This window comes from Tricharina praecox (assembly GCF_024521635.1).
Source record: "Tricharina praecox strain CBS 144465 chromosome Unknown BZA05scaffold_8, whole genome shotgun sequence".
NCBI lineage: Eukaryota > Fungi > Ascomycota > Pezizomycetes > Pezizales > Pyronemataceae > Tricharina > Tricharina praecox.
The window spans coordinates 1,163,680-1,176,043 of NW_026250410.1; the positions used below are offsets into that span (position 1 = coordinate 1,163,680).

Genomic DNA, 12,364 nt, shown 5'->3' on the forward strand with positions numbered 1-12,364 from the left:
ACAGTGTATCAGACACAGCAGGAAGAAAGGCATATATATGTAGACGGAGGCACGGGGGTGCCTCGGATAGAGGCCGCTCGCCACCTCTGTGAGAACGGATAATGTCAGTGTTGCGATTCTCGACGAACTCCATTGGTTGTCACTCGTGCAGGATATGCGTGCATATTTGTCATAGGTAGTGGTGATACGCGCCGTGCGTCTCGGGAATCCTGTTTATTCTCATACTTACTTCTTCTTCTTCCGCTTCTGTCTGGCATGTCTAGCTGGTCGTTCTCTGTGTTTTGCGAATAAGTCAAGCAACTGAATAATATCACACTCATATTTCAACAGGAAGTCTCTCGATATAGAGAGTGATCTCGCATGACGCGGTACACGGAAATTCGTGATGTTATGACATCACCTCCTTATGATACGGTAGAACTGATCGATTTTCCGCGGCCTCACACAGTTGCGATGATAGCGGAAGTGGATGATAGCGCTCCATTGACGAGAGGATATCATTCTCCGAGATCGCTATCACTTATAGTAGACTATGTAGTTTTTCCGAGTGACCGCCGCCAAACCTGGCTGACTGCACATACTATATTACACTGTATGTATTCCGTGCGACCGTAACCACCGTAACAATATACCGGTGCCATCGGCCCCACAAGATGCCGGGGACGACGCCTCACCGAGTTACCGCACAACCACGATAGGTACTGTATTGTACATAGGCTGATCGGAAGGAAAGAAACTGAACGGAACGGGAATGGAATGGAGTGGCGCCATAAGATCCCGGGGCTCGAACGGTCGAACCACGCCTCGCCGACCCGTGCACACTGCAACAGCGATACTCCAGGTACGGCACTCTACGTGCTTTAGGTACGATAACTACCTAGGCTGATGGTATGTACAAAAAGGCTCCACAAGGCCTGCCGTCTTCACAACTCCAGAGTCCACAGATCCCATTGCCTTCCGCCATACGTATCGTACCGTACCGGTGCCGGAGAGTCGGAGACTGCACGTATCGTACGTATCGATTGAGCGCATGCAATCTGCCCCCCCTCGATGCGGGCAGATATTGTGCGGCAGAAGGGTACGGCAACTACACGGTCGTTCTCGCCGGGGGGAAGTGGAAGGGGGCAAACCGGGACAGTGTGGACGATCAGTCCTTTATGACCGGTATTCCCCACCGGATCGGCTCTATACCAATGAAATCCACGTGGGTGATTAATACTACGTACTAGTAATATGTATGTAGTAGAATCTCGTCTTTTTCATGTATGTACTGAGGGAGCGCGGGGGTCTCGGCGCTTCTATGTTGCGGTGAGCGGCGGTATGGAGTTATGGTAGGCAGATCCGATGTCGTCGTCGAAAGTTGAACGTTGAAATGTTTTCTGCTGCTTTTCTGTTCGTCTTGCCTTGTCGGTCCGTCTCTTGTTCAATACCACAGATTCTTTTCTTTTCTGTTCCTATCAATTGCATCACATTCTACATTTTTCATACCCGGTCGTGGGTCTCTCAGAGGTACCTACCAGTTACATAGAGTACCTACTCTATGGCAGTTACCGGTACTCTACAGAGTGAACCTTCCCCCCGCTCCGGGCCAGAATCCCGGGAATTCCGGAGCGCGCTCGCGGACCAGTAATCAGCACATGTCACCTGCCTTCCTGTGAGTGTGCGTGCGAAATCCCGGTGAGCGGTGGCCGGTGGTGGGCGGTGGGCAGGTACGTGCGTGCATGCATGCAGACGAGCGTGCCGACAACATGCGAGCGAGGGAGCAAGGAGGAGGGGGCGGGGGGGCGGATGGCGGGTGGTGGGTAAGCGAGCAACGAGCAAGCGACACCACATCCGACTGTTCTTACTCTATCCTCCTCCCCGCCGTGGTCAAAGCTTCCGGGTTTGTGTTCCTCGCGTTTCGCCGTTGCGGTGTGGAGCCAAGCATGATGCACGAACGGATTCCGCTGCAACGGTCTTTGGAAGTTTGGAAGTTTGGATGCGCTGGAGCCTGGAGCTCGAACATGGTCCTGGAATGGAGGTACCGTTAACGGCGGTGGAGAGGATAGTCGTTACATACGGTACGAACCGTGGTTGCGTGCGTAGCGGCGAAACTTCGGCGTAATGCATACCGACGTGCTGAAGGTCTAGGCCGGGGAGGGATGGTGGTGGGGTAACTAAGGGTAATCCGGGGTAAAAAACAGCATGTGAGTGTGTGTGTGTGATCGAGGTGTAGATACTTGGTTACTCCGTCTACCGGCGATGCAGTGTGCTCTTCATGGGTGAGTACTTTGGGTACTTGGGTATTTGGTTAACTACGGTACTCTTCTACCGTACCTAACCCACAAACACGGTCTGCAGCAAGGGAAGCCGCGCAACAACGAACGACGAACGGCAAAAGTGGCTCACTCGTTCCATTCAGCCGGTCACCGGATGTTGGTCGCACAAAAGTCTGTCTATGGGTGTTCACGGGATTGTGTGGTGTGTCTAGAGTATGGTTGGTCCTATGATGCGACTAAATACCGGGGATAGAGGATCACGAACCCCCGCCCCGCCCCGCAGATCCGCAGCCCCAGATATTACACGGTGCAGTCACACTTATCACTCGGCCAATTGCCGCCCATCGTTTGCATGCCGCCCTCGGCTGGGATGTACTATCCATGATTAAACAAAACAAAAAGGCTGGAATACAAGTACTACGCTCGTACATTGCCATGATCTATAGTAGTAGACATGTCGCATGCAATTAAAGATCAAGCAAAAACAGAAGGAAGGGCGGAACTACCTGTACAGATAAAGTGGGGCACTCTACATACACACATATGCACATAGATACATCATTCCAAGTAAAAAGTGCACAAGTACACACCCATTACATACATACACTCGTACAGGCCTTTAGCCTCTATTTCGTCCGCCCCCAATCGTAGATCATCCGTGTACCCATGGCCACCGGGGATGTCGGGCAAGCACAGTGGGGGAACCTGGTTCGACCTCAATATCGCGGTAAGATACACCGAAGCAATGGGCACGGCAAAAAATATGCATATATCTCTCTGATTCCCCTGGTCCCGCAGAACGCCCCCCAGGAAAGTCAATCGACAGAACGCAGATTCCACCTTCCCCCCACCATCACAGCAAATATGGGGAAAGCATTCACCATCAGTCTTGCCACGTTCGCGGCCTTGGGGGTGAGTCCGCATCTGATTCCTCTGCCCACCCGCGGTTGCTGACGGATCCCTCCCTCCCCAGTCATTCCTGTTCGGCTACGACTCCGGCGTGATGACGGACGTGATCGCCTCGAAGCACTTCCTCAACTACTTCAACACGGACAAAGCGTCGTCGATCCTCGGCGCCATAGTCAGCACGTTCGCCGGCGGCGCCTGCATCGGCGCACTGAGCGGCGGTCTCACCATCGACCGCCTCGGCCGCCGCAAGAGCATCCAGATCGGCGCGTTCGTCTGCGTCGTCGGCGCGATCCTGCAGGCGGCGGCTACGCACCTCGCCATGATGCTGGTCGGCCGCATCATCACCGGCTGGGCTATCGGGATCATGAGCATGGCTGTGCCCGTGTACCAGGCGGAGCTGGCGTCGCCGAAGATGCGTGGGTTGATCGTCGGGCTGTCGCAGCAGATGATCGGTGTTGGGTTTATCGTCAGTACGTGGATCGGATACGGCAGTGCACATGCCCCCGAGACCAGCTCGTTCCAGTGGAGGTTCCCGCTTGCGTTCCAGGGCGTGCCCGCTTTGTTCCTTGCCGTAGGCTTGTTCTGGTTCCCCGAGAGCCCGAGACAGTTGATCGAGAAGGATGGGAACGACGAGGCGCTCAGGGTCCTCAGGCAGCTGCACGGCAACGGCCACAACGAGGATTGGATCTTGGCCGAGTTCGAGGAGATGCGCCAAACCATCCAGGCTGAGAAGGCAGTGCACGTGCCCGGCTGGTCGATCATGTTCACTGTACCCGAGTTCAGGACGAGGTTGATGCATGGTGTTCTCGTGCAGATATTTACGCAGTTGACGGGAATCAGTATGCTCCCCTCACGATCCTGATTCTCGATGCTGGATGACTGACTCCGAGTGAAAGATGTCATCAACTACTACCAGACAATCATGTACGAAGCCCTCGGTTTCAAGGGAAAGACCGGACTCCTCGTCACCGGACTGTACAACATTGTTGGCCCCGTCACCAGTGCGTGCATACATACCCACCACTCCCCCACTGTCCACCTAACTAACAAACCGCAGATCTCTTCTTCATCACCCTGATCTCTGACCGATACGGGCGTAAGAAGCCCTTACTCTTCGGCACACTGGCGATTACGGCATGCCTATTCATCGAAGCGGCGATCAACTCTCAGAACCCTGGGGGGCTGGACAAGAACCTCTCTCGCGCCGGCGTGGCAATGCTGTTCATGGTGTCGATATTCTTCTCGCTGTCGTTCGGGCCCGTGAGCTGGACGTACATGAGCGAGGTGATGCCGATGCAGATCCGTGGAAAGGGCAATGCCTTCGCCACAGGCATCGGTAACTGGCTCATCAATGTCATCTTCTCCCAGGCTAGTCCGGTCGGATTGGATAAGCTGGAGTGGAAATATTACTTCGTGTTTGCTACGTTTAGTATGCGCTCCCCTCCATACCCCGCCACCCTCTGAGTCTAGGCCGCAAATACTAATGAAATTCGCTAGATCTCGTCGTCACTCTACCTACCATCTGGTTCGTGTTCAAGGAGACCAAGGGCATAAGTCTGGAGGAGATCACCGGCCTGTTTGACCAGGAAGGGCACACACAGCAGAAGAACCGTATGGTGGACGACAAGGAGACGGCCGCGCCCAGCGCGCGGGAGATCTAGGAGATCTAGGACTTCGGTGCAGGTGCAAGTATATAGTATAGTATAGTACATGGAACACTCTCGCGGGTGGAGTGCATATGCGCATTGGGCATTGGGGAGGATGTTTTGTAAATATAGTACAGTACCTGTCTACGACGATACATGAATTTATTTTTTTCGGCTCAGGCATAATGATGAAGGGATTATTGAATTTCCACACGTTCGTTTGGAGAGTACGCGTGCTTTGCAGAATGACTTCATGATTGGACGGTAGGCGGCTTTGAAGAAGATCTTGACGGAGAATTCGTAGTTGCGACCTATGTAGAGTACAATACTAGGTACCACGGTAGTTATACTCTATACTGCACCCTTATTACTGTCACAGAAGCTATGTTCTCCATGAATACTTGTCTATCTACTGGCCTTGTACACGCGCGTGCGGGTAGGTGGTACTGCTTTTTACCATAGGTAATGCAAATACTTCATTATCACTCGCTCTTCCTACTTTGCTTATGCGGTTTGGTATGTCGCCCCAGGGCCAATAGTGCTAAAGAGTGCCCACGCACGCCCATAGATTGAATTGAAGCTAAATGGAGGTGGTCACCGCCAAAGGTGTTGTCTGCCATCACCATGAGAGGAGCATACATGATGTAGGATAGGTAGGGGATCAGATAAGATAAAAGGAGGAGGGGCTAGTCAGAACGAGTGACACCGAACGTTACAAGGAGTGGAGGAGAGCCATACCTATGAGATGGCTCTTCGAAGTTGAATAGAACCTCAACTTCTCGATTATCCTTCATTCCCGCCGTTTCCCTTCCAGGGCTACGTCAGTGGTACATAGCAACACTTTCTCGCAGATTGTGGGGCACCCACCAGATGAACTGACGACTATACATATTGAACTAGAGGTGGCCACCATCAAAGGGCGCATGCTAGAGTCCTAGTACATTCCAGCCCACACGTGAACCTCTACTGCAAATGAGTACCGCATTACATAGAATCAGACGACAGCACTCGTGGTGACGTCATATAGCCTGATCATGTCGCGCACGAGCGCCGCGTTGAAGAGATGGATTTTTCACGATACTACGAGAAAGTTCCTGCATCTTCGGAGACCGTACCACCGTACTCGAGTCTGTCAAACTCGCAGACAATTCTGGAACAGCCGTGGTGGAGTGACTTCTCGAATGCGGTGGACACAGCTGGACAATTGCTCGAAGCTTCTAGAACCCTAACCCACGTTCCACGGGATTCTCGGATTCTCGTGAGCGAGCGTTACACTGTACACTGCGAACGTCATTTACAGGTCGGAAGCGGTCATAAATACCCCACGTCTCTCCTCCTCCTGTCCTGTTCTGTTTCTCATCATCATCAAACAATACGAGCAAAGTTGAACCTCCAAACAACCCAAACAACAAACAAACCCTTTTCACACACACCACCACCACAACAACATCCACATCCACAATGCCTTTCTTCCCACGCTTCCACTACCCCGAGCAGACCGGCTACGCCTCCTCGAGCTTCCCGACCGATATCCTGCGCCTCCTTGAGGGCCTCGACGCGCCGTCCAGCTCCACCGCCACGGGTCCCTCGGGCAGCAGCAGCTCCACCACCGGCCGCCGCGCCTTCAGCCCGAACTTCGACGTGCACGAGACGCAGCACGAGTACATCCTCGAGGGCGAGGTGCCGGGCCTCTCCGACAAGAAGAACGTGTCCATCGAGTTCACCGACGACAAGACGGTCCTGATCCAGGGCAAGATCGAGCGTGCGGTGCGCGGCTGGGTCGACGAGGCCGGCAACGTCAAGGCTATCGAGCAGGGTGAACAGCAGAAGCAGATCGAGCAGGCGGGCGAAGAGCAGAAGGAGAAGCAGAAGGAACAGCAGAAGCAGCCCGATGCTGAGAAGAGGTCGAAGTACTGGGTCTCTGAACGCAGCGTCGGAGAGTTCAGTCGCAGCTTTAGCTTCCCCGGACACGTCGATATCGACAACGTCAAGGCTAGCCTCGAGCATGGTATCTTGAAGGTCGTCGTTCCCAAGCTTGAGAAGAAGTCGGGACGCAAGATTGAGGTTGCTTGAATCGGTGCGGTGTTTTCTTCTGGGGGGATGAAAATGGCGTTTTTGTGATTGATTGATTGGTTGTCTCTGTCTCTGTCTTTCTCTTGTCTTTCTCTTCTTGTAATCTGGGATAGCAGGTACTCTAGGTACCTGTTTATCTCTTTTCCTTCCGTGACGATGATGCATGCGGACCGCTTTGGTGGACTTCGAGTGTTGGTCTGGTTGCGGGTTTGAGCTTTGTGTCTGTCTGTCTGTCTGTCAGCAACACACACTCTCTGTTTTTTTACTACTGATTTTCGTGAGGAGGATGAGGAGGCAGTTGAGCTTGGGCTGTTGGTGCTTTTGTATTGCCGGAGCAATCCGTTTGAATGGTTCTGCAGTCAATTGAAATTTGATCTTTGTCATTCAACACATGGTTGAGAAGCCAATCTTCGTGAGTTTCCGGTCCGTTTTGAGGAGGCCTTCTTCATAGGAGGGTTTCTTCGTAGAATATCCGTGAGGATCTGCTACTCGTCCGTGATCAAATCAATGTCTCTACCCCCTCTGTCAACGCGGTAGGTATTCCATCACTAACACTGGCCATAGCGGGCCGTCGGATGAACTCAAGCCCTGCATGTGTACTCTACTCCGGATCCTCTACCGTAGTACACTCTAGTACAGTCCGATAGGACCCGAGCCCGAACTCCTTTCCCCGCCGAAGCGCCAGCCCATCCACGGGAGAATCGAGTGGAAAGGGTATATTAGTATTCGAATATCCTGTTCAGAAACCGGCAATCGCGATGGGAAAGTAAGTACACATCTTTCGCCCCGACATTGACATCACAGCCGATCAACGCTAACATACCAGTATAGGTGTCCCGGCCATCGTACGAAGCCGTCCTGCCGTCAGATCTCGGTAACGAGCTTCCCCGTGGACATGTACTACCGGTATACGATCAAGACGACAAACTACCTGTCGACAATCGACACCTCCCGACAGACGTTTTCAACGCGCCGGTAGCGTTGTCTTGGCCAGCTAACTAAAGCCCCTTAAGCATGGACAGCCGGTGTCTCGTTCAGCCGTGCCCCTACCGCCGCCCACACCTCGTTCTCGCACTCGCTCCATAAGAACAGGTGCAACCCACACACCGCGCGCGCCAAAAGACATGCATCTATAATCACCGACCGCCAGTCACATACGTCAGCTCCTATGGGCCCCATACGCCGTAACTACACCCCCGCTCGCGCTCAGGATCACAGTCGCATGTGTCTCTGGCTAACGGTACGATGGTTTAATCTAAAAAGCCCATCGCAAAAGTCGCACTGGCTGTAGGACGTGCCGCGGTAGACGCGTAAAGGTCGGTCCGTCGTTGTCGTTATCGCACTCCGGCCTCTTACTCTACGTTTTCGGTTATTAACCACCACCTTCCTGCCTGGCAGTGTGACGAAGTCCATCCGATCTGCACCAATTGCGAACGCCGTGAGCTCGTGTGCGTCTACGATCCCAAACCCGCTGCCCCCCTACCGCTGCCCCGCATAGAGGTTCAGAGTCTCCTGTCCTCATCACCCACTCCTCCGCCTCTACCTCCGCCTCCACCTCCACCTCCCTCCGAATCGACAGACCATGAAGAGAATCCAGCGCGAACTTTCCTCTCGCTCTTCGCCAACACGCTCCCGAGAACCCCTTCAACATACCCAGGGCTGGATCTGACGAGCCTGGAGCTGCTGCACCAATACAGCACTTGCACCTACACATCCTTCACCAGCCAAGCAGATTGGCAGCTGGTATGGCGAGACCGTGTGCCGAAATTGTTCCACTACCCGTTCGTGATGCACGCCACATTGGCCATCTCGGCCCTGCACCTCAGCGTCCTGAACCTTCCACGATCCGAACACTACCTTCTCCTCGCAGCGCGATACTACCACGACGCGTCCGTAGCCCTCCGTAACGTCCTCCCCCACCGCCAGACCCAAGACGGCAATGCGCTGTTCGTCGCCAGCTCCTTCATCGCCATCTACGCGTTCGCGACTCCGCCCGTGAACCCGCCCACCGGCGTCGAACCACGCGCACTAACGTGGCTTCCCATACTACGCGGCATCGAGGCGGTAGTACGCGGCGAGTGGTCGCAGGTATCCGGTGAGCTCGCGCCCTCGCTGCTAGGCGACAGGCCGCCGGTGCCTGCACCCCCAGGCGTCAGCTCGCTCCCTCCGCTTCCACAGCTCAACGGCCTCTGCGCGAATGTCGAAAACCACGAGGAGCGCAGGATCTATCAGGACGCGGCAGCGAAGTTGCACTACACCTGGGAGATGTTCCGTGCCGCGTCGGGAGAGTTTTGGCTGCCCATGGCGTTCCTGTGGCCCGTCACCCTCTGCGATGGGTTCGTGGCCCTGCTGATGGATAGGCGGCCCAGAGCTATGGTGCTGCTTGCGCACTACAACGCCATGTTCTCCATGCTGCAGGGATTCTGGTGGATCGGGAAGAGGGCGAGGGATGAATTGGTGGTTATCGAAGCGGCGATCGGTGAGGCGTGGAGTAATGAGTGGTTGGGCTGGGTTAGGGAGGTGGTCAACGGGAGTAATTGAGATCATATATGACTGGATGGTTTACGCCGGATTGGGGGTTTCTATTCTTATTTTCTTTCCGACTTTTCGTTCTACATGGTTTAGATACCCCGGAGGTCTGCAGGCTGTAGCTTTATCATAATTAATGCCGCCGCTGCTTGAGGTACATAACAATTGTATCATATGTCCAATTCAACAAATCGCTTCTATCCGTGGTAGGTACATCTCCCGCGACCTCTGTATAGCAGCTCGGAACTGCGATGAATACGATATCCCGTGTTTGCAATTGTAGATCCGTTTCCAGTCAGATGATCTCACGGAAACTCACTCGCGACGACCAACATTAACGCTACGCGGATGGGCGAAAAAGCGGAAGTTCGATGTATGTGAGACCCGAGCTCCCGTAATCAGCCCCAGTCAAGCCGATAATTCATGGTCTTCCCGTCGCGAGTTACTGTCGTCACCCGACACTGACAGCGGAGCGTTTCGTTTCCGGTTTTGCTGGCGGTGAAGAAATCCAAAAATCTGTAATTTGCTGTGGGTTTTCTTACCTTTTCTTGGTTCTTGTATACGGAGCCCTTTAATCGCTCTACGAAGCAGTTTGGATGATAAGAAGCTGTCGGGTTGAACTGAAACTGAATCATAGGATATCACACACCATAGCAACCGTCAAAAGTTCAGGTGGTAGTCGACATTCAATACTATCGTTACCATCCAAGGCTTTCCGCCCCATAAATATAACATAAAACTTCAACCCTCTGTCGTCTTCTTCTTCTTCTCTTCCTCTTCTCCCTCACCACACTTCTCCCTCCACAACCCTTCTCCTTCCGCAATCCTTCTTTTTCAACCCCCCATCTTTCCGCACAAAACACAAACCCAAATACCAAAACAAGAACAATGTCGCAGCAGCACATCACCTTCTACGGCTCGGGCGCCTTTGTCGTCCGTGACCCGGCCCCAGCTCCAGCCCCTCCTCCCCCCCCTCCCCCTCCCCCAGCCCCGAAGGTCCCGGGTTCCTTCGCCGTTCCCGCCCAGGGACCGTACGACATGACCCCGCCGGTCGCGACGGCCAACCAGGTTCGCTTCCCGGGAAACGCTGCCCCTAGCGCTGCTTGGGCCTTTGGTGGTGGTGTTCCCGCGCAGCAGGTGCAGGCGCCAGCCATCCAGGTTCCCGGCTGGGCGTTCAGCGGTGGTGTTCCCCAGCAGCAGGTGCAGGCGCCAGCCATCCAGCTCCCCGGATGGGCGTTCACTCCGCCCGCTCCAGTCTGGAACGGAGCCAATGGTAACATCGCCGGTCCCAAGCCCGACTGGAACGTCAACAACGCTGCTACCGGAAACAACGTTGTCTGGCGCTTCAACTAGACAAGAAACAGCCATCCGTAAGTCTCCGAGCATTCTCTTTCTCTCTGCTAAATGTTCTTCTGACCCGCGAAACTATCCGCACAGACGAATCAGCCGACACTAACCCACCACGACGACAAACATAAAACGGGTTGAGAAAGGCTTGTTTTTCTGTGTTTCTCTTCGGCTGGGCTGTATGGTTTTTTTCTACTTCCTTCAAGTGTGTGTTGTCTGGGGCTGTTACCTTTCGCATTTCCTTTTCCATTTCCTACTGTTGGTTTGAGGCAGTGTCATCAAGTCGTTCTCAAGGGCATGGGGGTAGTTTAGGTGTGGGAGACCGTAATTACGCTTTTACCTTGCTTCTACTGTTGTCGCCGCAACTCGCCATGTGAGAAACACTGTCCGGCTGGAACCATTCGCTGCCCACTCTTTCGAAGTTTTGTGGTCGGCGGTCAAGTGATTGTTTCACAGCAAGTGGCGTAACTGACTTCTGGACTGCCTAACCACAATAGCTCCTAAGTAGGGTAGATATGTGGCAGAATAGTCAAAACCACCTTCCACACTCTACATGTGCTCTGGGGGAATCATCAATTTTATTTCGCCTCTATAAGCCTGTTAAGACTACGGCGAATCTCCAACAACACCGACCCAACTCCGTCCGTCTATGAGGCTCTCCCTGTTGCCCTACTGGCCCAATCATTGGTGATTCTACAGACCACCACCGCCATCATATTTCACCAATACCGATTCATTTTCCTCCTCGGTAGTAGACCTATGGTCCTTCCTCCCATTACTCTTCTCTAGCCTTCCGTCCTACATCGGCTGTCTCCAGAAACTCAAGGATTGCCTTAGTGCACCTTTCACCAGCAAAAAAATCCGCAATACGGAACCGATCTCGTCCATGCTTTGTTTGTGGTATTAGCCCCGGATTACACGGGCTCTGGTACGTGAAAGCCACTGGCGCTGGACTAAGGCCGCCGCCGACGCGCTTACGGCGCTAACGTCGTGCAGGAGGATCACCATTCGCGCCACAGGTTGGCTGCAGTGCGCACTCTGACACTGCCGGCCATGGAGCGAACCCTCATGCGGCGCGGCCAAGTACTCTACATAAGCGAGGGCGCGGCGGAAAGGTTGCGCAGGCAGACAGGCAGGTAGGTGGGTAGGCCTCGATCAACCTCCGAGCTCGGAAGTGATCTCGAGGGTACATGAGAGTGGGAGTGGGCGGTCGAAACACTGGTGTGAGATGGCGAGAAATTGCTTGCTCAAGTACATAGGTTCATCGCCGGGGATGGGAATGGGCTGGCGATAGTTGGCTGAGGAAATGGGGGTCCGTGGCTGGTACATTCACTCTTCCGGGGGAACTCTACGGATGGAAGCGGATCTGGACGATATCACGAATGAGGGCCAGCTGTGGGGGCCGGGGGACAGTCGGAGCCTTTCGTGCCGTGATTTGCGAGAGTGCGGTCTCCTTGTGGTGCTGTCATCTGCGAGACGAGTGATATATACATACATGTTCACGGTATCACTCGACTCTCTCCTGGTGGTGTCTGGATCCTTTGCTTACAATCCTCAACGGTGGACAGATCTCCGCCGAGGATTCTCGAGTTGTTCCTCAGT

The 12,364-nt window shown here is 54.0% G+C and overlaps 5 protein-coding genes across 5 annotated transcripts; all 5 read left to right on the plus strand.

The window, feature by feature from the left end:
• Positions 1–756: 756 nt before the first annotated feature.
• Positions 757–2,806, plus strand: BZA05DRAFT_468081 (uncharacterized protein; the record flags this gene model as incomplete). The annotated part of the gene is made up of 9 exons (XM_051487836.1): positions 757–841; positions 903–1,011; positions 1,061–1,204; positions 1,244–1,263; positions 1,732–1,802; positions 2,184–2,186; positions 2,216–2,261; positions 2,341–2,429; positions 2,512–2,806. 9 exons carry the CDS (start codon positions 757–759, stop codon positions 2,641–2,643), a joined length of 699 nt encoding a protein of 232 aa, XP_051340951.1. The 3' UTR covers positions 2,644–2,806.
• A 316-nt stretch (positions 2,807–3,122) lies between these two features.
• On the plus strand, positions 3,123–4,828 carry BZA05DRAFT_335368 (general substrate transporter; the record flags this gene model as incomplete). The annotated part of the gene is made up of 5 exons (XM_051480763.1): positions 3,123–3,170; positions 3,232–4,006; positions 4,064–4,168; positions 4,225–4,596; positions 4,665–4,828. 5 exons carry the CDS (start codon positions 3,123–3,125, stop codon positions 4,826–4,828), a joined length of 1,464 nt encoding a protein of 487 aa, XP_051340952.1.
• A 1,446-nt stretch (positions 4,829–6,274) lies between these two features.
• BZA05DRAFT_335419 (HSP20-like chaperone) lies at positions 6,275–6,886 on the plus strand (the record flags this gene model as incomplete). The annotated part of the gene is made up of 1 exon (XM_051480767.1): positions 6,275–6,886. The coding sequence occupies one exon, from the start codon at positions 6,275–6,277 to the stop codon at positions 6,884–6,886; it is 612 nt and encodes a 203-aa protein (XP_051340953.1).
• Positions 6,887–7,644: 758 nt separating this feature from the next.
• On the plus strand, positions 7,645–9,427 carry BZA05DRAFT_417772 (uncharacterized protein; the record flags this gene model as incomplete). The annotated part of the gene is made up of 4 exons (XM_051485475.1): positions 7,645–7,652; positions 7,718–7,861; positions 8,178–8,202; positions 8,285–9,427. The coding sequence occupies 4 exons, from the start codon at positions 7,645–7,647 to the stop codon at positions 9,425–9,427; spliced, it is 1,320 nt and encodes a 439-aa protein (XP_051340954.1).
• An 876-nt stretch (positions 9,428–10,303) lies between these two features.
• BZA05DRAFT_473050 (uncharacterized protein) lies at positions 10,304–11,083 on the plus strand (the record flags this gene model as incomplete). Its single annotated transcript, XM_051488042.1, has 2 exons — positions 10,304–10,785; positions 10,853–11,083. One exon carries the CDS (start codon positions 10,304–10,306, stop codon positions 10,766–10,768), a length of 465 nt encoding a protein of 154 aa, XP_051340955.1. The 3' UTR covers positions 10,769–10,785; positions 10,853–11,083.
• Positions 11,084–12,364: the final 1,281 nt, after the last annotated feature.